Below are 24,020 nucleotides of genomic sequence, written 5' to 3'. Positions count from 1 at the left end.
TTTACTATTGCATGCACCAAAAAACTAGCTATGCTTTATTTGTCAGCTAAAAGTTAGTTAATATGGAAGACATTTTTTATTTTATTTATTCATATTACAGATATGTTGTAACATTACAATGCAAAGTTGTATGAAATAAATGTTGAAACTTATAAAAAAAACATGTTTTTGGTTCTTTCTTTTTTTTTTAGACTCTCAATCCCAAATGGAATGAGGAATTCTATTTCAGAGTAAGTTGATTTTTCTATTGTTATTTATTTTTTGTTATCCACAGTTAGCCCAGGATGACTCATGTGTTACATATTACATTACATATACATGGAAGGCACTGCTGTGTATTTTTTTATTTTTTTTACATTTTGTTTTTAATGAAATCTTGTCCAGTGCAAAGAACTTGGCAGTGAAATATTCTTTGCAATGCACATCTGTTACTATGCCTCACCTTTCGTCACTGCCACAATTGTAATAATCTATTATTAGAAGCATCATGTAATTTTGTGACGTTGATAGCCGGTAATGTTGCTTGTGCGTAAAATGATCTAGTGAAAGATTGTGAGCTGCTTCATTTAGAAGTCCATTCACATGAACGTGATTAATAGATGCTATTCTAAGCCCACGATAATGACCTCCCTATTCATTACAGTACCTAGATTCGCACCCGAACCAGGTTTGGCACCTGAATCTCAGAAAACAACCCCGTCACTAAAATAGTTTTACAGTATATCACACATTGCAAGTGCCTGTTTCGGGTTGGTTAAGTAGCTTGCATGTGACTGTGAAGTGTGTGTGTGTGTGCGCATGTGTAGTTTTTGTTCACTAGCCATACTTTTTTTGTTTGTTTTAAATAATTTTTCAACAGCACTACCCCAAACATTGATTTTGAACTTCTGTCATATCTGCAGGTCTGTCCACAGAACCACAGGCTTCTGTTTGAGGTGTTTGATGAAAACCGCCTGGTAAGAACCGCTTCAGCACACATCAATCATAAAGTTCTGATCAGTTTATCCAAAATCTAGTGAACTGCCTTGGTCAATTTCAAAATCAACAGACATTGGCAATTTGTTTACCAAGCATAAGCTTCGCCCACAATAATAGCAATAAATCTGAACTGGGTTTATCAATGTCTATCAATGTGATCTCAGGACCAAATTCACCAAAAACTCCAGAAATCTTGACAGATTTGGAAGGTTTTATGACAGTTGTCATCGCCTTCACTTTACTGTGATTGTCTGCCACATGGCTTTTTTTTTTTTTTTTTTTTTTTTTTTTTAAATAAAATCTTTAAAAATTGGGCATTTCTCAACTTTTTGACACTTTCACAAGTTGCTCTCACAATCACCCACGCAAGTTTCGAGAATTGAAAACACTCACCTATTTCCATGATAGTTCACACGTAGCATAACTTTCGCAGAACATCGAAAATGACTTATTTGGGACTCTTCACATGGGTCCCAGCATGCAACTAGCAAAAATGTCGCTAAGCTAACAACTACTTTAAAGAACATGACGTTTACAAATTGATAAAATATTTTGTTACAATTTTGTGTTAAATGCAGCGTAGCTATTTAATCAGCATTTCTCTTGATACATTTTGCCAATGATGCAGTGATTCTTAGCTGTCAGTATCTAATCAACGCAGTATAATGAAAAAAAACGAGAAATGCTGTGTTTTTGCAGTCTAGGTAGGCAGCTTGGTAAGATTTGGAATACAGCTTGTGTGTTAACTGGTGTTCCAGTTTTCACTTCTCCTCATTACAAAAACTTTTGTCTGAAAATAGCTTGCACCTCTCAACTGTTTAAAGAATCATTAGAGCATTCTGAAAAATGACTGCGGAGAAGTTTTTAATATTTACTGGCCCAGAAAATCTTGTAGATTTAGTTGTTTGACATGCACTGATAGTTACATTATTAAATGATTTAATTGTGAAGCAATAAAATAAATTTCACTGTTATGCAACTAATGTCAGTGCTAAACCATTCATTAGTGTCTCCATAGCAACAATGCTGGCTTTCTTTGCTTGGTATGCAGTTACCTACGGTACGTTGTCCTTTAGTACAAAACCACTCGTGCTTCTAAAAAAGAAATGATGTGAGAAATTCCACCAGCTTTTTTATGCTTTCATATAGATATGCAGATTTGTACTGTGATGGTGCCCAATGTAGAATGCAAAGCCTGAAGCAAAACCAGAACTATGGAGTACTTTTAATAGATGTGATGTTACTTAAAACAATAGTTCAATCAAAAATGAAAACTGTTACGTTTTTCTCACCCTTAAGCCATTCTAGATATGTATTACTACTACTTTTAGACAAATAAAGTCCGAGTCATACAAAAATATCAATGGAACGGAATGCCACTCTCGTGAACTCTCAAACGACAGATAGCAGTAGCTAGAAATTATGATTTATAAAATTTTAAATATAAATATTTTTCCATACACAACTGCATCACTACACTTCAGCATGTTGAGTACTTTTTTATAATGCATGAATGCACTTTTTTGGACTTCAAAATCTCGACCCCCATTCACTGCTATTACAAAGCTTGGAAGAGCCAGGACATTTTTTTTATTATTATTATTTTTTACAGCTCCTATTGTATTTGTCAAAAAGAAGAAAATCATATGCACCTATGAAGGCTCGAGAGTGACAAAATCATTGGGAAATTTTTAGGTGAATTATCCCTTTAATGTCAGTAACTATACCCTTTAGTTTGTGACCATGCAGTGGGATTGTTCACTGCTGTAAACCTGCGATGGATGTGCTGTTTTTGCATGATTTGTTGCAGTCCACAGGGAAAAGGTTGTTGTCTCCCCTGTGTGATGGGATTTGGCCGAGTTTCAGTGCAGAGCTGTGAAGAACTGAGCGTCTTCCTTATAAGTCTGAGGGAGCGCATGGTTGGTGTCCCACTGACTGGACACAGATTTAATGAATGATTTTCACGCTCTCTTGCTTACATGCTCTGTGTCTATTTCTATCTCTCTCTTATCTCTTCATTTTCTTCCCTGTCTTCTCATCAGTAGCCTTGTTGTTCTTTTTTTTTATCCTTTTCTTACCCTCTCTCCTGCTTTTTTTGTGCAAAACCTTTTTTGCATATTTTACTGTGGTCCAAGGAAGACAGTCGAGGTAAAAGCTTCTCTTTGTAGATAAGATGTGAATTGATGTGCGCCACAATTTCTAGCAGTTTTTGTAGATCCTTCCGAAAACCGCTGTCATGGAGGCACATAACCAGCCCAGAGTCGTGTGGGTGAGCGAATATGCTTTTTGAAAACAGTCCAGTCCAAATGTTGCTGCTTAGACTTATGTAATGTCGGTTTTTAAAAAAACTAGCTAAGTAGATACTATGTAAAGTGGTGGTATGTGTAGGTAGCGCTGTGGAAGCCCTCTGTCGTAATTCCCAGAATGTTTGGCGCTGTGAAACTAATGCTTACGCCATGATGTCTCCGTTCTTTGTTCGCAGCTCACCCACTGCAGGGCATGTGTGCCCTCCAAAACAATACCCCCTTTAGAGAGCGCCCACACTCTCACAATCAAGGCTTTTCTTTCAGTTGGAGTCTGTCTCGCTCACTCCATCCAATAAGACGCTGTACTGCCTTCACGGTTTGTCAGGCTGGTCTGGTTTTAAATGGTGTCGCAGTGCATTTGCAGTAGTTTTACCTCGGTAAAATCTTATTTACATTTTTATACCAATCCATACTCTAAATTTGATATGTTTATGTCATTATTAAGCCACCAGAATTATAATTTCTGGCTAATTGATAAAACAAGCAAAATTGAATGAGGCGTAACTCAGTGTTAACTCAAATTGTTTCTGTTTATTCTTTTTCTTATTGTTAAAACCTGTCTAGTATGAGTTAACATGGCTTCCACGCTGCAAAAAATGCTTTTCTAGCCTAGATTTAGCTAAATCAAAATTAGGTTTTTATTTGAAACAAGTTAAATAATCTGGCAGTGTGATAAGCAAAATAAACTTGTTTTCTGTTTGAAATAAGATAATTTTGTTTACTCCATTGGCAAATCATTTAGCTTGTTTTAAGCAAAAAGTCTATTTTAAATTCCTTTTTTTGTCTGAAAACAGGACAATATATTTTACTCTAGAAAATCCTTTTTGGCTCAAAATGGGACAAAAAAATGTAGGCTGAAAAAGCATTTTTTGCAGTGCAATGTTGGCCTATATTGCATTATTGATATACACACAGTCTTTCACAGCCCTGGCAATTAAGTGGCCTTTGTCCTCTGTTTCTCCTTGGACAAAGCTCTGTCTGTGTGCACTGACAGTATAGTGTCATCTCTGTGGATTGTCACATCGGCCTTAGCAACTTGTTCAGTCAGCATCTGCGTCTAAAATTGATTATGACATTTGCATGTCTGTTAGCAGGAGGTTCTGGATGCTGATCTAAAGATTCAGATTTGTGGATTTTGTCTGTGGGGAAAAACAATAAATTCCAGCACAAAAACTTAATAATATTCATCCCAAACTGTTTTTATGAAGCATTTAACACAGGCTTGTGGCTTATATATTATAAATGTGTCTGTCAGTTATACGTGATTGATCATATTTTCAGTCATTTTTAGGAAAACGCATTATAATTATTTTGTTTTTGAAATTACCCATAATTTAAGATGGTTTTAAAGTTGTGTAGAGTAGAGTAAAATGCTTTGTTGCTTTTGTTTTAGGAGTGGTCATGGTTGTAGATTTCTCTCTATGTCTTATGAAATGGCCCCTAGGCTGAATCCTGATTCATTGTTACTGTGTTGAAAGAGAGTGACTGTCTTGTGGTTGTCTTGAGTATTTTTTATTTTTTTTTACGAAGACGGAACATTTCATCCATGCCAACCCTTTAGAAGCTTGATGGGAAGTACTGCATGTCCATACAGAGGCCCAAACATGAGAGGTGTTTATTCCAGTAAATGTACATTTCCTGGGTATTTCTTAGAAAATGTCTCTAACGATGGCGGTAAACCTCTAATACTTCTTTTGCTTACCCATTGCTTAACCATACAGGTCTGAGTGACTTGTTTTTGTGTCGTTTGGTATTTTTGGGAGTAAGTAGCTCTGAATCCTCCTTTTACTAGCTTGAGTTGTGGGTAACACCATGTCCCAGCTTGGCTTGGCCCAGTGTGCCCTGTGTGTGGGATGAGCACAAAGAATTATGAGCTTGTGGAGAGTGTTTCCTGAGTCAGCTGTGATCCCTCTCTCTCTCATCCCCCCCCGGCGGTCTAGTTTCTTCTGACAGATCAGTAGCAGCTGAGAGCATGCTGTTTGGGTCTGACCGGGAAGTGGGGGTGGACACCATCTGGATCATGTGACTTTGGCCACCCTACCCTCACCTTTGCTTGCAAGAGCGCCAGGCGTCCTTATCCAATCATGCCTGGAATGCAGCTTGCCACTTGGGCTATTTCTGCTGTCTGTCGCTATCGTACTTCAGCTCAAACAGTTTGACACATGGGATATTTTTTTTTCCCTTCATTTTCCCCATCTCTCCTGTTCTTTCCAGCTTTTACTAGCACACACAGTCTCTCTCTCTCTCTCTCTCTCTCTCTCTCTCTCTCTCTCTCTCTCTCTCTCTCTCTCTCTCTCTCTCTCTCTCTCTCTCTCTCTCTCTCTCTCTCTCCTTGAAGTTTGTGGGTTGAACTTTTAAGCTCCCTGGCAGCGCTTCACTGGTAGCTGTGAAACTAAACGCAGCCTCTGTCTGTGAGTAGAGGAAAGAGAGAGAGAGAAAAAGAAAGGAAAGAGGGTGGATGAGCAAGACAGAGAGAGGGAGAGCAAAAGGGGATCAGACACACTAAACAGTGGGCGAGACAGATCCAGCAAGAGCTGGACAGAGACAGATCAAGGCAGACAGGAGAATGTCTCACCGGCTTCGGCTGTATTTTGGATCGGGTCGCAGTAACACTGCTCCAGAGTTGGAGCAGCTAAATGGGACAGTGGAGGACAGAGATGAGATTGGCTACAGCGGAGCAGGGGCTACAACGCAGAGTCAAAACGGAGGCCTTTCTGAGAGGCCGGAATCGGGTGCTTGTTCGGACTCCTCTCTAAAGCGAAGCTCTTCCATGTTCATCCCACAGCTCCAGGGTCAAACTGAACCACGGATGACCAAAAGTACCTCTGTCCAGATATCTCTTCAACGCACAACTGCACCTCAAGAAGATGCATTGCCCTTTGATCCACCTCCGGAGTACCCTCAGGAGCCAGCTCCTGCATACACTGAGCCTGATGAAAGCTGGCACTTACCTCCACCTCCAGCTTACCACAGAGGAGAAGCCCCATCCTACCAAAATGTGGAACTAGGTAATGAGCCTGTCCAGCCTAAGAGGCAAGTCTTTTGTGTCCGGCCGTGTGATGGACAAAATGGTTATGCTAGTTTGGGTGTACCCAGTAATCAAGGGATTACCATTGGAGGTTTCTGTATTCGAAGGAGATCTGCAGATGGCTCGGATATCCAGCAGTTCCGGATCATGCCGCACAGCAAGAATAACCAGAATGGCCACCGATGGTCTGTCCAGCAAAGTTCGGAAAGAGGTCCTGGAATGCAAAGACTCGTCTTCCAGCTTCAACAGGACCAAGTAAGGCACCCCAGCCCCACTCCTCAGACTGACACGAGTGATTTGGGCATTACAGGTACTAAAGGCAGTCGCGTGGTGCGGTACCCTCGGATCCGACTTGAGAGGAGCACCTCGCAGCCATTACAGCCCAGAGGAGTTCCTTCCCGGCTCGGATCTATGCCAAATCTTCATGCCCCGATCTCAGAAATGGAGACTGAGAGTGAGATTGTTGAGAACGGTGCTCAAGGTTGCACATTAAAAATTAGAAAAGAACAGAACTCCCGACAGCCCAAATTTAAGATCTATTTCAGCCAGGGAAGTGAGCACGGTCCCATCTTTGCACGGGATATTAGCTTTGGAAAGATGCCTACCAGCAGCAATCCACAGGTAATTACTGCAGAGTGTCAAATGTTGAGCTGAATATGAAGCGCTTATTTATTTATTTTTTGTATTTTAACAAGTCATTGTATGGTTACCAAAAATACACTGTAGGGTGTAGACCTCTCAAATTGTGTTTTAACAGTTTGTAAGTGGCTGGAGAATGGGAAAAACAGATGAAAGAAGAGGTAGCAGGATTTTGGTGGAGGAAAGAGGAGGTGGGTTCAGGAATGACTTGCCCACATTCTGGGAAATGAAAATTCCACAAAAATGGGGGCCAAGAGCAAGACGTAACCACACTGTCTTTTAGTTTCCCAACAAGCATACAAACTCTTATACTGCCGATACTCAAGAAGTGGAAAATGTATAGAAGCCAGAAGCACTTTCAGATGTAACTTCATTCATGGGGGCTTGTCCACTTGTGTTTTTCCCCCTCTCTTGAAGAGGAGCCTGTTCTATCTTTAGTCCCGTGTCAAGTGTTGTTGTTGGTTTTGAAAGCGGCCTTTCTCCTTTGGCCTGGGTCACCGTTCATCTCTTGTCACAGCTGTTCTGTGGTGATTAAGGTCTAATATATAGTTACACATACTGCTGTTTTTACAATACTTTGCTGAAGTGTTATTGCTCAAATGTAGAAAATCTTCATGCATCATAGTTATATTAAGCTCAAGACTTTGTTTTCAGAGTTTCTCACATCTTAAGCATTTGCTCTTTCCAACAGTCCTCCTGGTTCTTTTTGTTTTGCCACATGTAATTTGTCATTCCCTTCAGGTTACCATTGAGTTTACTGGCTTTGAAAGTCCCTTCAGTGATTAATTCCTGTTCGTCTTAGAAACCAATTCATCAGTATAGTGCTGACACACTGTAAGTGTGTGACATTCATTGGTTTGTCACCAACCAATACTAGTACTAGAATTAGTATTCATCATGCGCAGAAGCTGTAAGAGCATCTTTCCTATGGAATGTGGAAAGCAGGGCTTCAGTATCACAGATGTTACACTTGCAAACGGACAGTCCGGAATCTCTGAGACGTCTACATTCCGCAATTAGGAATGTCACACACATACCAATTTCCGAGGCAGCTATATATTTCCAGTACCTGCTCAAAAGGCTTTACTGGAAATGAGTCAGTCAAGGAGCTGAATGTTCCAACAGCAGAGTTCTTCATCTGAACCTCTCTCACACAGATCTGTTTACTTCTCGCTGTCAAGTCTGCTGTTTTGAATGCCTCAAGCATGCATTTGTTGTTGTATCTCTGAAGATAAGGCTTATAATATATCATAACCTTAAAAGTCATTGTTTACAAAGAATATCTGCTCTTACAATACAGCTTTGTATCAGTACTTGTTTTTAATAAGTTGTTTTGCTGAGTTTACGAAATGTAATAACTATGAAATTTCATTCGTCACTTATTACATTAATCTTCTGCAGGCTGCATGGGTTTCCTGTAGACTTGCCAGCACTCTCAGGTTAATACATGTGACTGTTTGCTGTCTCACAAATTTTAGCAAGCGTGATGAAGAGATGTGGGGGGAAATCTCACTTAAGTCTGCTGTGGCAGCTTTCTTACAGAGCTCAGGATTTAGAGCTTTAAAAAGCCTGTTTGTGCTCATAAGTGAAAGAAGAAGAGTTTGAGAGTCAAAATGAGATTTACTGGAAGAGTCAAGCTCTGTCAGCATTCCCTATTGCTTTTGTACCTTGCTGTTGTCGCTCAGACAGGAACCATGCTGCTAAATTTGTGGGGGCTCCAGTGTTATTTTAGAATGTCTGTATGTTGCGGATCATTTGTCGGAAGTTTTTTCTCGGGTCCTATTGTCATAACCCTTGACCCTAAACTTTGCGCTCCCTAGCTGCGTGACCTACAGCTTAAAAAAGTAGCGGAACCTTTATTTTCCTCATTTCCTTTCTTTTGATCTGTTCTTTGGTTTATTTAATCATTTTCCTTTTTTTGTTTACGTGTCTTTAAACATGGCTTCTTGGTTCTCACTTCCCTGCTGTCTTGTTTTCTCAGTTTCTGCACTTTTCGGTCTCTTTAATGGCTGGAGTGGTCTGCTAACTCAGCTTTGTAATGGACGATGACTAAGCAAATATTTATTTTTAACACTCAGGGCATTGTGTGGGAACGGGGCTTTCAGGGTCATAAAGACATGATATCTTAATGGTCTCAAAGTCGCTGTGAAGTTACAAGACATCAGTTAAATCATTTTTACTTCTTCAGCGCATCACTTTTATTGCAGAAGGATAGGAAAATAGTTTCCGTAGTGACGGGAATCTTTGCCAAGACACAATGGACGTAATTCTTCTAGTGTGACCTTTAAGATTTAGCTAGCTTCTTGAGCTTTCTAGGTCATGCCTTCATACCTTTGGGTTAATTCATGTCTTAATTTTGCTTCTGTTTGTGATCCACAACTGCTGTTGGTGGCTTGAAGGCTGTAACCCCATTTGGCTCTGAAATGTTTAACATTTAATCAGAGGAATGTCTCAGGCATGGTGGGTTTTCAGTGATGAATAGGGGCTTGAGAATGTATTTGTGGCCCTGTCGTTCACTCATCACCACAAATAGTGACTCATACTTAACCTTTCCACAAAAATAAATGAGCTTTATTGTCCACCCATTCTGCTGTTTCTAGAGCTCACTCACTAACTGGATTTGGGAAGAATTATTTTGTTTTAGGTTTTTTTTTGTTTTTGGTTTACTTTTTTTATTTATTTTTTTAAATATTTTTTTTTTTTGCTTTTTTTCATGTTCTGTTCTGTGCTCTGCTTTGCTTATCAGGAGTGTTTTGGGACAGTTTTTTTTTTTTTTTTTTTGCAATGTTATTAAAGCCTTAGAACTGTTTTCTTACTGCCAGAGTGTGTCTATGTTTGAATCTTAAATCGGACAATGTTCTTTTAAATTGTTCACACCTGTTTATTCAAATGAATTTACAGTATTGTATGTATTACAGTATGATGCATGTTCATGGCGGTTAATTTACATTCAAACATTGTGCACCCCAAACTGGGGCTATGTACTCGTCCTTGTTGTCTTAATAAGTTTATTCCACACACAGGCTCACATTGGTCATGATCGGTCAAAGAATGGGCATTTCAACCATGGTCAGGTAATCTACTGGTCTACTGTGATCCAAACACCTGACAATCACAGCTGACAATCTCACAGTTTGGCTTATTGGAATTGGTGGTCGGATTGAAGGCTTGTGATTGGCGGTTCATACATTAATACACTCCTGCTGACTTTGACCTTTGACCCTCACTCATTGCCCATCTGCTGCTCCTCACTGGGTTGGTTGTCAGGTTTTTCCCATTTGAAGTGACGCTTTTGAAATTAACACTGCCCTTATTACTGTATTTCCTTTTTTTTCTCTTTTCTCTTTCTCATACAAACATTCATTCATTCTTCTTGGGTTATACAGGTGTGTATTTATGCTCATCTTTGTGGTTTTCCTTGCCAAGTCCTGCTAAAGTCAGTCACTGTGACACTGCCAAATTTCTGAATTAGTATTTTTTCCTGGTGTTTTAAATTCTTCTCGCTCTCTCTCTTGTTGTTTTTCTGTTTTTTATACAGACCAGAGATGACTTCCTTGGGCAGGTGGACGTGCCTCTTACCTATTTACCGGTAAGCTTATGTGCTCTTTATGTTGCTCAAGTAAATATCTACTTTGCAGTTTTAGCACTGAATTGATGAGATTGAAGTTATTGAGGGTCACATGACTGTAATTAAGCAACGCAAATGTTGGAGCCTATATCCCTGTACGGAGTGGAAAGGGAATTGCTTGGAATGTAAACACTCAAGCATCTTCTGAAAGGGCTATCCCAATAAAAAAAAAAATCTCTTTGCCAAAATGGGACATGCTTCCAGGGTGCCAACATACAGCTTTTCTCGCATTGTGGTACTTTTTCAATTTATAGTCTTTAACTTGTATAATTTAAATATTTTTTTCAGTGTTTACAATTTGATCTCTTTAAAAATAAACACATTCTTATTATAATTGAGTATCATTAATGCAAACAATATAGGAATATAAATAAAAATTAATATGAATAATAACATAAATGTGATTTAAATTCTAAATCGATTTTTATTAAAATTAATGTCTTTTTTTTTACTTTTATATTTTTGAATGAGTGTTTATCAAATGTTTAGTTGATGTTAATTTTACATTTACGTGTTAGTAATTTTCAATATTTAGTACAGTACTAAATATCTTGTATAGCTTCAAAATCATCCAAACTGCACAGTGTCTCAAAAAGAATAGGTGTTGGCAAGTTTTATTCTTGTTAAAGTATATGATATGGTAAATATGGTATTTTGTTGTTTTGAGCAAGAGATCGTTTTCCTGGATATTTAGGAATGCAACAGCTCTTGTTTTCATTTAAAATATTTCCAGTGGCGAAGTGAGATTTCTTTGCTGGATCACAGATTTAGGCTCGCACACACAGTCTGGTCTGTTTTCCTTGCGGCCGCCTACATATCTACTGTTCAGTTCTGCGTGGTTGCAGTCCAGACCACGCGCTCCTTCTCTGCCTGCTCTTATTGCTGAATATTTCAAAGCGGTTTCCTATACTTGGCTTAGATTTGTTTATATATAGATTTATATTTCCTTTGGAGTTGGTTTATTGATTAAGCTACCTTGCGGAATTTATGGTTGACCTGGTTTTTAAGTCTGAATGCGTTTCACCTCTTGCTTGATCTAGACTTTCACAAACAGGAAAACCCTCCGGTTTTCCTTCAGGGCCTCCAATCTTTCCTCACATAGTTTTGGTATCGGGCACTGGCATAGGTGCCAATTCTATCAATTTCCATCCAATTGTAGCCACTAATGGCCAGCCGTGAATATCCAACCTGTGGGTAGTTTAAATGTAACAGGAGAACAGTGTTACATAAGACAGCTGGATGTCATCCAAGGGTCTATATCTTCTGTTTTCCAACCCCCAAACAAGCTGGGACTGTTATGCTTTATAAGACTCTACTAAAATTGGCCCAGATTTGATGTATGTTTGTTTATTTTCTATGGTGTTTTATCGATATATAGACGGAGGACCCTGCGATGGAGCGGCCGTACACGTTTAAAGACTTCCTCCTGCGTCCAAGAAGGTCAGTGGTCATGCAGATTTCACAAACGCACTACAGGAACATAAGCGGTTATATTTAAAGTTACTGCAGTGTTGGTTTTGCACTTTGACCTTATTCAGAAGACTAGACGTTTTATGCAATACAGCACATTTGAGATTTGTATGTTGTTTCGGAATGAAACGTGCAACTATCACACGAACACCTGTGAATGTCCTTAATGCTGTGTGGCTATAGTTACAGCCAGGGATTTTACACAGGAACAGTTAATGCATGTGTGCTGCACTTGATGACTTCCTTGATGACTTCATTATAAACTATACCATACTATACAGTGATTTTTAAATGTGTAATACCATTTATAGGAACATTATAAATATGTGTGATGCCAAGCTTTTGTGATTTTATGTAGTCACAAGTCTCGGGTGAAAGGCTATCTGAGGCTGAAGATGGCCTATCTGCCAAAAAATGGAGGACACGAGGAAGAAAGCAGTGAAATGAGAGAAGAAGCTGAGGTAAACATTCTGTGTGTGTGTGTATATGTATGTGTGTGTGTATACGTATATGTATGTGTGTGTGTGTGTATATATATGTATATGTATATATGTGTGTGTATATATATATATGTGTATATATATATATATATGTGTGTGTGTGTGTATATATGTGTGTGTATGTGTGTAAAATGTGTATGTACAGTATGTATGTATTTGGATGGATGGATAGATAGATGGATAACAGACAGATGTTTTCTGTCAAGAATGGAGACACACTTAACAGTCTCCCTCTTGCTTTCTCTTTAGTTTTTTAGTGCCTATTCATCCTAATCCCCACAGACTACTTGGCATTTTTTTGTTTAAAGTATGCCATTTGACTTGAACCATTTGACTGTTTGGCATTTCCTTCCTTTAACTTTCTTAGCTTCCTGTTCTGTGACTTTTATTCTTTTCAGTTTTCAGTTCAGTTTGATATTTTTCTCTCTCTCTGCTAGTGGAGAGTGCTGTGTCATAGCAGCTGCAATACTAATCATAACACATTAAGATGGAATAGGAGAAAACATTTAACATTCAAAACAAATTACACACTTTGAGACTTTGGACTTTAGAAATGTTCTTTAGCATAAAGATCTCCCTAAGATTTGAAATGAACATTTTCAGTCCTAAAATATAACATTTTGATGACTGTCTCGCTCACTTTATTCTTCTCAGGGCTGGGAAGTGACAGACTCCACGGATCCAGGATCACAGAGACCCCAGCAGCTCCTGCCTCCCCTGCCTCCAGGCTGGGAAGAGAAGGTGGACAACCTGGGACGCACGTACTACGTCAACCACAACAACCGCACCACACAGTGGAAGAGGCCCAGTAGCGTGTATGTGACCCCTTTTTGTCATTTTAAAAATTACCTGAAAATCTGAAAATTGCTGTGACATCTTATGTTCAAATTATCATGATTTTCTGACTACCTTACCAGACTCTGGAACATTTTTTTATTCTCCCTCTCTGTGCTTTAGGGATGTGGTTTCAGAAACGGAAAATGATAATCACTTGCGGCAGATTAACCAGGAAGCCCACAGAGTTTTCCGCTCTCGGCGGCACATTAGCGAAGACCTGGAAAATGAGCAGCTGGACATCAGGGACATAGACGACGTTAGTATTTAACCCTGACCTCTGCAGCTATGACGTGAGCTAGATAGCATCATCATTTTTGTCTGGTTCTAAATAAAGCTTCGCACTGTGGTTAAAAATCTGATGGTTTTACATATTTAGTGCCCTTTCTTAAATAAAAGCAGTATAATGTTACGCTCTCATGCATATCTCACCTTTTCCAGTCATGGGAACCCATATCAGAGGAGGACCCAACTTTATTGACGGACGGTCTGAACCATTCTCTGTCCGGACCGGCCTCTCTGGCGATGCCCCTCTCCAGCACTCCAGAGTTCTCAGATGAAATCAGCCTTAGATTATCTCTTGCTCCAGACACAAACGGAGAAATCCCAGGACCCAGCTCTGCTGTGGTAAGAAAGAACAAAGGTTTAAATCTGCTGCAATCCAACATCTATATCAGAAGGCATTTTGCGCTCTTGATTGCATAAAATGTGCATTGGCATTACAGCTCCGTTATCAAAAAACTTCCATAACACAAAACAAAAACAACTCATGTTCATCATGGCATCCATCATTCACCAGTTGTTTACATTTGGAAATGCCACTAATAAAGACATCGCTGTAAGCTGCTTCAGAGTTCCTGCTGGCTGTGCGAATGCCAACAGGACAACAGACTCTTTATTAACAAACTTTAATAAAGGCTATTTTTGTTTATTAAAAAATTTTGGTCAAAAAATATTATATGAAATAAATGAAGTAGTATTAAATATTATTTGACAGCAAGAGACTATCTTTGAGTAGCTTCAGAAGAGACTTTTATATTGAAAGAGGTTGAAACTAACTTATAAACAAGAAATTATATTTATTACTTTCAACAGCACCTTGTAAAACGCAAACACCTTCAAGTAGCGTGGATGTATTTGATTTTTTTTGTGACCTATCCTAACAAACCACACATCAGCGGAAAACTTAATTATTGAAATGTATGAATCCTAACTGTAAAAATCTATCTGTTTTTGTAGTCCATGGTCACATTTGATACAATTCAGAACTTTTAGGAAGTAGTTCAGCAAACAGAAGTGTTCTTCAAACACGTTGTTGCGTATTAGCTTACATACATGAAACTTTATAAAACCATTTTTGCCATAAAACTCTTTTATAAATGCAGTATGTGCAATATAGATCTATATCAGCAGAGCTGCTCGAGTGAGCATTATGTGTGAGCTTCTTGAAATGGTGAGTCAAATTATGTTATTAAGGGTGTCAAAACTAATAGCTGACTCCACACACATGCACCTCTGTACACTCATGCTGAATCACTCACTGAGTCATTGTGGAGGCAGCGCAAAGGTCCTCTGTGAACTTCTGCAGAAAGCCACTCAGTTAGGAAAAATGTCTTACTATGGTTTCCATCACACTGCACTTGAGACTTAAAAACAATACAAATTGAGTCTTTTGGACTAAGTGGCTTTTGTGGTATTTGCAAGTAATGAAACTGGATAATACATTGCTTATTTGTTCAGACAATACAGTCTATATGTCTAGATGGAAAAACAATATGCTGAAATAGGCTTAGACAGAATCTGTGGTCTTGTTTCCATTTCGATTTGTGTTAAACTGACCTGAAGTTGCCACATAATTTTTTTGGTGGCTGAAAATATAGTCAAATTAAACTAAAAAATATATATATATACATATGTATGTGTATACATATATATGTATATATAACAAAATGGTGCTCATGCCTATCATGACATCTGCGTCAGTGTTGAATTCAGAAAGCGTATCAGATACGTAAGTGCCAGAGGCGTTGCTGTTTTTACACATTCATGCATATGTATTTGAAATCGCTTGATCACTCACTTATTTATCGTTCCATACATATTGAGTAGCACATGAGAGTGCTTTGGTTGCTACTGAACTTTGTTTATGAATTTGGTCATGTCACGTCCCATCTGAAATGATCCAGGAAAAAAAACTTCTTAAGCAGAGGTTATAAAAAAAATCTTTTAATATTAATTAGATCATGAAATGTGAAATTGACAAAAATACTGATCAAAAAAAGCAAAACATGTAAACAAAAATGTTCACTATTAAATGTGAAATTATTTAAATTAGTTAAGTCTTGTTCTGTTCAGATTCAGCTAAACAAAAACTAAATCCGATTTTTGTGTGTCTGACTTTTTTTACATTTATTTATTATTTTTATGACTTGGCTGAATTCGGAGCCTATTCCGTTCGGAGGACCACTTAGAAAATGGCTACTCTGAACGATATTAGATATTTATGTCTTTATTTATTTATAACCGTGTCTAATGCCTTTTTATCTCTTTCTCTCACTCCAGCAGAGTCATCTTTCCTCTCGGCTACGCTCCTCTAGTATGACCGACTGAGTCAGTGATCAAGCTCTGCCTCCCACACCAACGGTACATCTGCTTTTCCCCTCCTCACTTCTCCTTCACTCCTGTTTTTTTTTTTTTCACTTACTCTCAGTTCCATGCAATTTTTCACTCTTTTGGTGTCAAGAGCTATAAACTCCCTAACACCTTCCGAGGTTCACCTGATTTCACAATGTTCCTGTTGCCAGTAATGAACATCTTGGCTGCTTTTGGGAGTGCCATAAATGTGCCAGTAGAAATCTTGAATTAGCACTTTATATAGTGCTTTAAAGTCAAAATGAAGTTAAAATTGACCCCGTTTCATTAATACACATTCCTGTTTTTTTTTTTTGTAAATGCTTTGTCAATTCCAATTCATTTCAATTCATTTCTATAAAGCCATGACACTCCTGACATGTTGAGCCTCGATGCTTATATAGTTGACACAGGTTCAATTCCAGCCTGGCAAATTTTCCAGTTTCCGTCCTCTATGGTATTTGATGAATCAAAATATTTGCACACTGAGTGTGAATTTTTTTCAACATGTTTATTTATTATTATTATTATTATTATTATTTAGTATTTGTCATTTTTTTCCTAGCAAAATGCTTGCTATGGATGCGTAACCGCACAAAAATCTTTAGAATATAATTTCTAACAAGAAAGTGTGTAAACATGAAGCGGACGGGAATTTCAAACTCTGTGTGCAAAGTCCTTAAGAATCAAAAGGAAAAACATTTTACATAATGCTTGACAGATCATTAATGCAAATGAACAGGTAGTTAGAAATATAATGAAACTTTGATTAATATATTACATATTTAAAACTAATTTAACGTTTCTTTATTCGCATTTGACCGATCTGTTAAACATTATATTATGAAAATGACTAAACCGATGTTATTATAAAATGTCACCTATTGTTTGGTCGAAAATGTAGGACCTGTCTAAGTGTTTGTGTAGTTTTTGTGTGCTTATGTCAAATGATAATTTGGAGTGACTTATGGGGTATTATTACGCTGCTAGGATAGATTTATTCAAGCTGTAGTGGTGATTATGATGTCATCGTATGAGATAAGTTGACGTGTCTCCATGGTGATAATGTGACTGTGGGAGTTCCCTTAATGGATCATTTAACAGTGCAGCTCAGTAATGTTTGTAAAAAAAGTTCTGCGTTCTACAAAAGAGCTGCCTTGAAATCGATTGCGTCGCTGCACGGGGGCATTTCCAATTTTTAAGAGACAGCTTGCCAAAATAATTTCTCACCGTTGCAAGCAGAAATAATGTAGATTGTTTCACTCTTTAAGATGCACAAGCAAAACATTTTGAGTGGTAAATAGTGCGCCGTCTCTTTAAATGATCCCGTTTTACAGCAGATGAGCCACATATGGTAAAACGACATTACCCATGTGGATGAGGTCACCGCGTGAACTGCCCCCGTTTGCATGAGGCAGGAAACAGACATAGACACTGGAAGTGCACCACATCTCTGAAGCGATTGTGCTTCATTTTAAATGGCGTGATTCCCAGCCTTGAAACTTTTTATGTATTTATTTTCTGCAAAGTTCCTGCAGATGTGGCAGTCTGATGACCCCATCTGCTTCTGTGTGCGATAAGTCTGTTTGAAATGAGGTTTGTGGGTGGGTCATGAGGTTGGGTTAATCCCTGAATGTTTTGGTGTCCATTTCATTATTGTATTGTGGCATTTAGAGCAATGCATGCTGGGAATTTCCAAGATAAGATCTGGCAGCTCAGACAGGAGAGCTCCAATAACCTTGTGCTCAGTTGTTAAACCTTATAAAGGCTTGAAGCAAATGTGATTATTTGGTTTCTTGTCGTAAGCCTTGTGTGATTCAATTGTTTGCATAGCTTTATCTGTATGAATGCTAGTTGTGCTAACAAGATTTTCAGAAGTATAACAACACATGACTAACCAGGACTTGTCACAGCACTTACTTATTATTGCTCTTTTGTTGGTTTGATTGCGACTCTTGTCCGTATTTGTAAGTCATCATAGATAAAGCATCTGCTAAATGTAATGTTAATGACTAGTTCGCCCCATAATTCCTCATTTGCTCATAACAGCCCAAAAATGCTTGTTCTGCTCTTCTTGATACAACAAAACACTGTGACCAGGGCCTGTCAGGCCCAAAAAAAAGAAAAAAACAGATATGTACTTAAAATCTATATTTAATGTCATATAATACCGTATTATTGGAAAAGTCAGATAAATGTTTGCTCACCAAAATTCCATTTAATTTGATCAAAAATACAGTACAAATAGTAATGTTATTGAAAAATATTATTGCAATCTAGAATAACTGTTAGTGCTGTTGAATGATTAATCGCATCCAATATAAATTGTGTGTATTATGTAAGTTTATTATTTATATATAAATACACACACAGGCATTTATATATTTAAGAAACATGTCATATTTGTACATTACGTATGTATATATAATATAAATTCTATAAATATATGCCAATACGTGTAAATATTTTGATCAGTTAAAGGATGCTTTATGAATAAAACTATTAATTTCTTTCCAAAACAAATACTAGACTTGACTATATTTCACAGGGCCTACTTTTTAATTTTTGCTCCAACGTTTGGCAAAGCATCTTCCAACGCCTGGCATCATTTGAAAGAGCAGTCTTAAATGTCCAAAGTCTGTCCACCTGAATAGTTTGAACATAAAGTAGTCCGATTAATCTTTTAACTCCACGTTTCAACAACATTCTTGAACTTTGGAGCTTTGAAGTAACATTTCCTTTACGCTGGGGAAAAAAATGCTTTTCTTCATCCGCCTGAATCCGCTTTAAATAGTCCTTTATGCGTCGTGTCTACTTTGTTCTGACAAGAGGCCGATTGGTTGGTGGCCCGGTTCTCTCTGGCTGTGAAGTGCTTCTGAGAGCTGCAGATGAGGGATTTCGCTATAGTCACAGCAAATCTGTCTGATATTAGCGTGGGTGAGAGGTGGCATTTCCCCCACACTTCCTGTCCCTGTGTGCGAGGAGGCTGACATTTCACACGAGTGGAAATGTGCAATCATTACTTGAGTGGATGGCTAATCGGATTGCCCGGTTTGAGACGAGAGTGTCTTTTATTACATCCGCGTAAAAGCAGATGGAAAGCATTTCATTGTCTGTGAGCGAGTTGACTCTTTCAGTATTTGAAATGTGCCAGTCAGATCCTAGCCCAGGTGCCGTTTCCTCTGTTTTTATAATCTGAGTCAGTAGGCATGAGTCAGTCTGAAATGCTGAAGGAAGCTACTTTGTTTGGATGATTCTTGGAAACCTGTCATAGTGGACGCCATTTAATCTCATGACAGTCTCAGTTGCAATCAGTCATTATTACTGCTGTGTTTATGGAAGTGACAAAGAATGCGGTAAAAACAGTAATATTTTAAATTATTAGAGTGTATTAGAATGATTTATGACATTAAGGACCGGAGTAACGGCTGCTAAATTTACGTCTAATGGTTTGTAATAGTATTTTATAATATTTCTGTTTTTACTGGATTTTCGATCAAATAAATGCAGGCTCGGTATTATTGCAAATGTATTTATTGGTTAGTTATTTTGGTTTCATTTTAATTAGCTTATGACATCATTAAAATGATGGTTCACACAAAATGAAAACCCTGTAATGATTTACTGTGATTATAAGACAAAAACAAAATGTTGCCACTGTAATCATCTCTTAATTGCACGTGAATGATTCATTATTTTTTCTATATACATGCACTTGGGCATTTCTTTCACTCCCCTCTCACTCTTTAATCAAATCACAATGCGTTCTCAATTCTAATCATCCAACGGTGGTTTCAAATTAAATCCACTCCCTGGAGTTCATCTAATCACATCGCGTCACACCAATTCTTTTGGGGTTGCTCTATCCTTAAGTCACACCACAGGACCCTCTTTCACAAAATGACCCCCTTCAGCTGTCAAAAAGCACCTAAAATAACCAAAACCACCCTAAAATCACTTCCCCATCAACTCCTCGTCGCACTTTCTGGCTGACCCTGTCCTTCCATTTGCCCTCATTTCCCCTCTCCCACTGGCCCAAAACAGGGCAATTGTCTGCCCCATCTAAAAGCAGCTGTTATTGTTCAGCAGAGTTCCCAGATCCGACGAACAAGAGCACAAACGGTCACAGGCGTTGAGGACACCATGGTAACGTCCACATGTTGTACATTTGTGTTTTCTTGGTTTTTCTTCATTTATTTATTTATTTAGAGGTGTTAAGTATATTCTTATTATTGATGTAATAAAATTTGTATTACTTATAATTAAATTTACATCTTACATTCATCATTTTTTTTCATTTATACATTTTGTTAGGAGTTTTCTTTAATGTAATATAAGAGAGTAATTTTATTCATTGATTTATTTCCATTTTTGGAAAAATAGTTAAGAAATAATAATTTATTTTAAATTAATGTAGTTTATTTTATTATAATATTATAAATAAAGTATAAATGTATACCTGTTGCACATGTACATTTTCCTAATTGAACTTTTTTTAAGGTCACTCTTTATATCTAATTTTGTTTTATTTTCTTTATAGTTTTTTTTGTGTGTATGTTTATAAATTTAGAGATTGTGAGGGATCGATTTACACACCAACTTGTCCATCTTCATTCTACATATAAATTCACCCAGACATATTTATCGGATACATTTAAAATAAAATATTAAAGCATGTCACCTTGTGAGGAGTGTGTTTTGGATGCTGTGTTTAGCTGTGCTTAAGTGTGTTTGTATCTACATTTGTGTTCGTGAAAATGTGTTCGTATTCTTGTTTTAAGTGTACAATATTCCCCACACTCATCATATTGGATGTCATATCAGTTATCAAGGCTTCTCCTACAGATGTGACCCCGTTATAAAATCTATACAGATGCATTCATTGTAGCAGAACTGACAGTGATATTAAGAGATGACAGATTTTAAGTTTCTCTTCCAGCTTTTTGTCAATATGCAAACTCATCTGTTCTTTTTCACTCTGTTCAGTCTCCATCGGCCTCCTACGCCCTGACCACACCAGGACTTCCACCAGGCTGGGAGGAACGCAAAGACCCCAAGGGACGAACGTACTACGTCAACCACAACAACCGTAGCACCACCTGGACACGGCCCATTCTGCAGGTATTCTAAAAGAAACTGAGCTCTGTTTTTCCTCTGATGTTTTTCCAACATCAAATCTGAAGGCCTTCCAAGGTTCTTCTCTGTCGTCCAGTCTTCTTTTTCTTGTTTTGCCATGTTCTTGTGTACTTGTCCCATCCCAATTTCTGGATGTTATTTCTTTTGCCAACCGTTGTTGTTGTTTTCATTGTTGCTCTTGATCTATATCTTATCTTTCTGTCCCTTGTCGAAGTAAACTCTCTATTCCTCATCCTTTGTATAATTCCATCCTTTTCTTTTTTTCCCATCTAATAACAGACCATATAAAAGGCTTATGTAACTTATCTCCAGTCTTTTAACGTTTTAAACTAGTCTATAATCATTTAAAAAGCCAACAGACTTCTATGTTTGTCCCCACAATCTGAATGAAAATGCAGATTCATCACACGCTGCTTTCGGAGCGTGCACAAAGCAGCACTACGCTCACAAATGCTGCTTTTTCAGGCTTTACAGACGTGATGAAATTAAAATGAAACCAATCATTGCAGATTAGCGTCGTTCAGAGGAGGGGTTTGTAAAAAATTAATAGGTGACCGAAGCAAATCCTTGAGCAAATAGAGTAAAAATAAATGCTTATTGCATGACAATAAAGGTGATTTTTTTTAATAATAAGGACACTTTAAACCTTACAATTATTGAAGGGTTTAATAGCAATTGTTTCTTAATACAGCATTTTAGACCTTGCTCTCCGTTCTGGACCACTTTTAAATCTAGAATGCGGACTCCGCGATGGACGGCGAGCCCTTGGACGAGACCTTGTGGTGAATAGCTAACTGATCCTTTCTTTGACCAGCAGCACACTGAAGATGGAGCCAGTACCTCAGCTGCAGCAGTAGGGGGCGCTACGGCAGCCACTCCCCCCGCCTCCACCCCTTCCTCCTCCAGCGGCCATCTAAGTGAACCTCAAGTGCGCAGACCCCGTAGCCTCAGTTCCCCCACCGTCACTCTCTCTTCCCCACTAGAGGTGAGAACATCCTCCTTTCCCTCTGTTTTGTCCCCTAACTTCCTTTCCATTTACCTTTTCCATTCCACCCAAAAATGAAAAATCTGGCATCATTTACTCCCCGTGCACTTGGTCCAAATCATTTTGTAAAGTATTATTACCTTTTAAAATAAATGTTCTCTATTTTTTTTTTTTTTTTTTTTTATTGTAATTTATTTCTGTGATGCAAAGCTGAAATCTTTATTCCAGCCTTTAGTGTCACATGATCCTTCAAAAATCTGTAATATCTGTGAACATAAATGATTAAAACAGTTAAGTATTAAATAAGTAGAATATATATAAAAAATATATTTTTTTTGTACTTGACACTTGTCCGTGCCATATTTTGCTTTGTTTTCTTCTGCAGATTAGTGACAGCAGTGCCAGTCATTGTTTCAATTTTGGCTGATACATATTGCGGTTTTGTTCCTCATTTTTTCGCTTTGTTGGCTTAATGTGAGGAATATTTATTATGTGTGTTGACACATGGAGTTCTGGAGGGGAAATAAAAAAGATTCTTTCTGGATAAGCTTCTGAGGAAAAAGTTGTTTGCGCATAGCTCAAGTGTAGACATATGTTTTCTTCAGTTTGTGTCTCTTTGATTTATATGGTGTCACTTGTGTGAGATTTAGATGATCATCCATGCAATTGATGGACAATTTTTTCATCACATTTGGTGGTTCTTTAATTCATTCACAGTTGTGGCAAGGTTAGTCACTTTGTTCTCACAAAATGAAATAATTTCAGCCATACGATTATTTAAATAATTAAATCATGAAAATTAATAGGAGTCCCAATAATTTGTTTTAGAAAATATTTTTTAATTATTTTTATTTAACTTTTTTGTTTTAATATTTTTTTTAGTCATGAAAGGATAGATTTTTGTAACTATTTAATTAATGGAAATGTAAAGAGATTTTCTGCACCCCATTTTGCTCAAATTTCCCCATGGATTTTTTGTTTTGTTTTTTCAAATATACATGTGAACGCTTATAGCAAGAATATGATATACTGAAAGAATGGCAGTTTTTATATATATATATATTTTTTATTTATGCCTATAAAAAATCTTTAAAGAACAGGTTACTGACATGATGTTGAATTGAGCAGCTGTTGTGTGTATCAAGTTTTAATGTACTCATCAACATTTACTTTTGCGTGGAGAGAACAGGGCTTCTACCCCCACTTTATAAATTCGTATCAGCTGACGCTACCTAAGACTCGGGTTGGGGCAGCTGTCCGTTTGCTTATCGCGAAACGCGCCAAGGTGTCACCATTGCCAAAAAGACGTTTAACCTCTCAAACAGCCATGACTTCATAGTTTCCTTCTGTTCTCTTGCTCTTAATCCATGTCTGACCTTAAACCAAATTCTTATTTTACTTCTATAGTACATTGTTCTGAAATATATCCGTGTATACCTTCAAAACTTTACCGTAACAGATTTATGACGTCTTATAATTTAATTTGATTTAGTTATACCTTTTTCATAGATATTATGTTATTTTTTGGTAATGCTTTGGACTTGGTAAGTGGTCAATTTACTGTTTGTTTTTTATAAATGCATCGCAGTTATTTCCAGTGGTAATCGAAAAAAGCCCACATATGGTGTTTATAGAGCTCAAATTGTCAAATTTAATCCAGAATATTCTTTTGAAAATGGCAAATAATTTTTTTCTGCGATGATGGGCCTCAGCCGGAGCTAATGGCCTCCGCTGGGAAGAATGACTTTGCTAATGCAATAAACAATAGCTCTTGTGGGCTAATCTGCAGATGTTGGGGAGTAAATGTCTTGTGTTTGCTCTCATAGCAATTATTGCTAATTGCAGCCACTCACGTCCGAGTAAAAAAAAAAAAAAAAAAAAAAAA

The 24,020-nt window shown here is 37.7% G+C and overlaps 2 protein-coding genes across 2 annotated transcripts in view; both read left to right on the top strand.

Annotated features, from left to right (window-relative positions):
• Positions 1–24,020, top strand: part of nedd4l (NEDD4 like E3 ubiquitin protein ligase) — a 61,579-nt gene that overhangs the window by 20,636 nt on the left and 16,923 nt on the right. The window contains 13 exon segments of the mRNA XM_043221004.1: positions 192–230; positions 903–956; positions 9,975–10,025; positions 10,490–10,540; positions 11,958–12,019; positions 12,408–12,510; positions 13,204–13,364; positions 13,507–13,642; positions 13,825–14,010; positions 15,949–16,026; positions 20,101–20,160; positions 21,001–21,135; positions 21,968–22,135. Of these exon segments, the coding sequence (XP_043076939.1) occupies positions 192–230; positions 903–956; positions 9,975–10,025; positions 10,490–10,540; positions 11,958–12,019; positions 12,408–12,510; positions 13,204–13,364; positions 13,507–13,642; positions 13,825–14,010; positions 15,949–16,026; positions 20,101–20,160; positions 21,001–21,135; positions 21,968–22,135 (1,284 nt within the window).
• On the top strand, positions 5,432–7,938 carry LOC122326266. The gene is made up of 2 exons (XM_043221005.1): positions 5,432–6,933; positions 7,070–7,938. The coding sequence occupies exons 1-2, from the start codon at positions 5,851–5,853 to the stop codon at positions 7,232–7,234; spliced, it is 1,248 nt and encodes a 415-aa protein (XP_043076940.1). The 5' UTR covers positions 5,432–5,850; the 3' UTR covers positions 7,235–7,938.

The sequence above is a fragment of the Puntigrus tetrazona genome, chromosome 21, assembly GCF_018831695.1.
Source record: "Puntigrus tetrazona isolate hp1 chromosome 21, ASM1883169v1, whole genome shotgun sequence".
In the NCBI taxonomy this organism is placed as follows: Eukaryota; Metazoa; Chordata; class Actinopteri; order Cypriniformes; family Cyprinidae; genus Puntigrus; species Puntigrus tetrazona.
The sequence above is the reverse complement of the archived record's forward strand: the minus strand, read 5'-3'. Positions and strand labels throughout refer to the sequence as shown.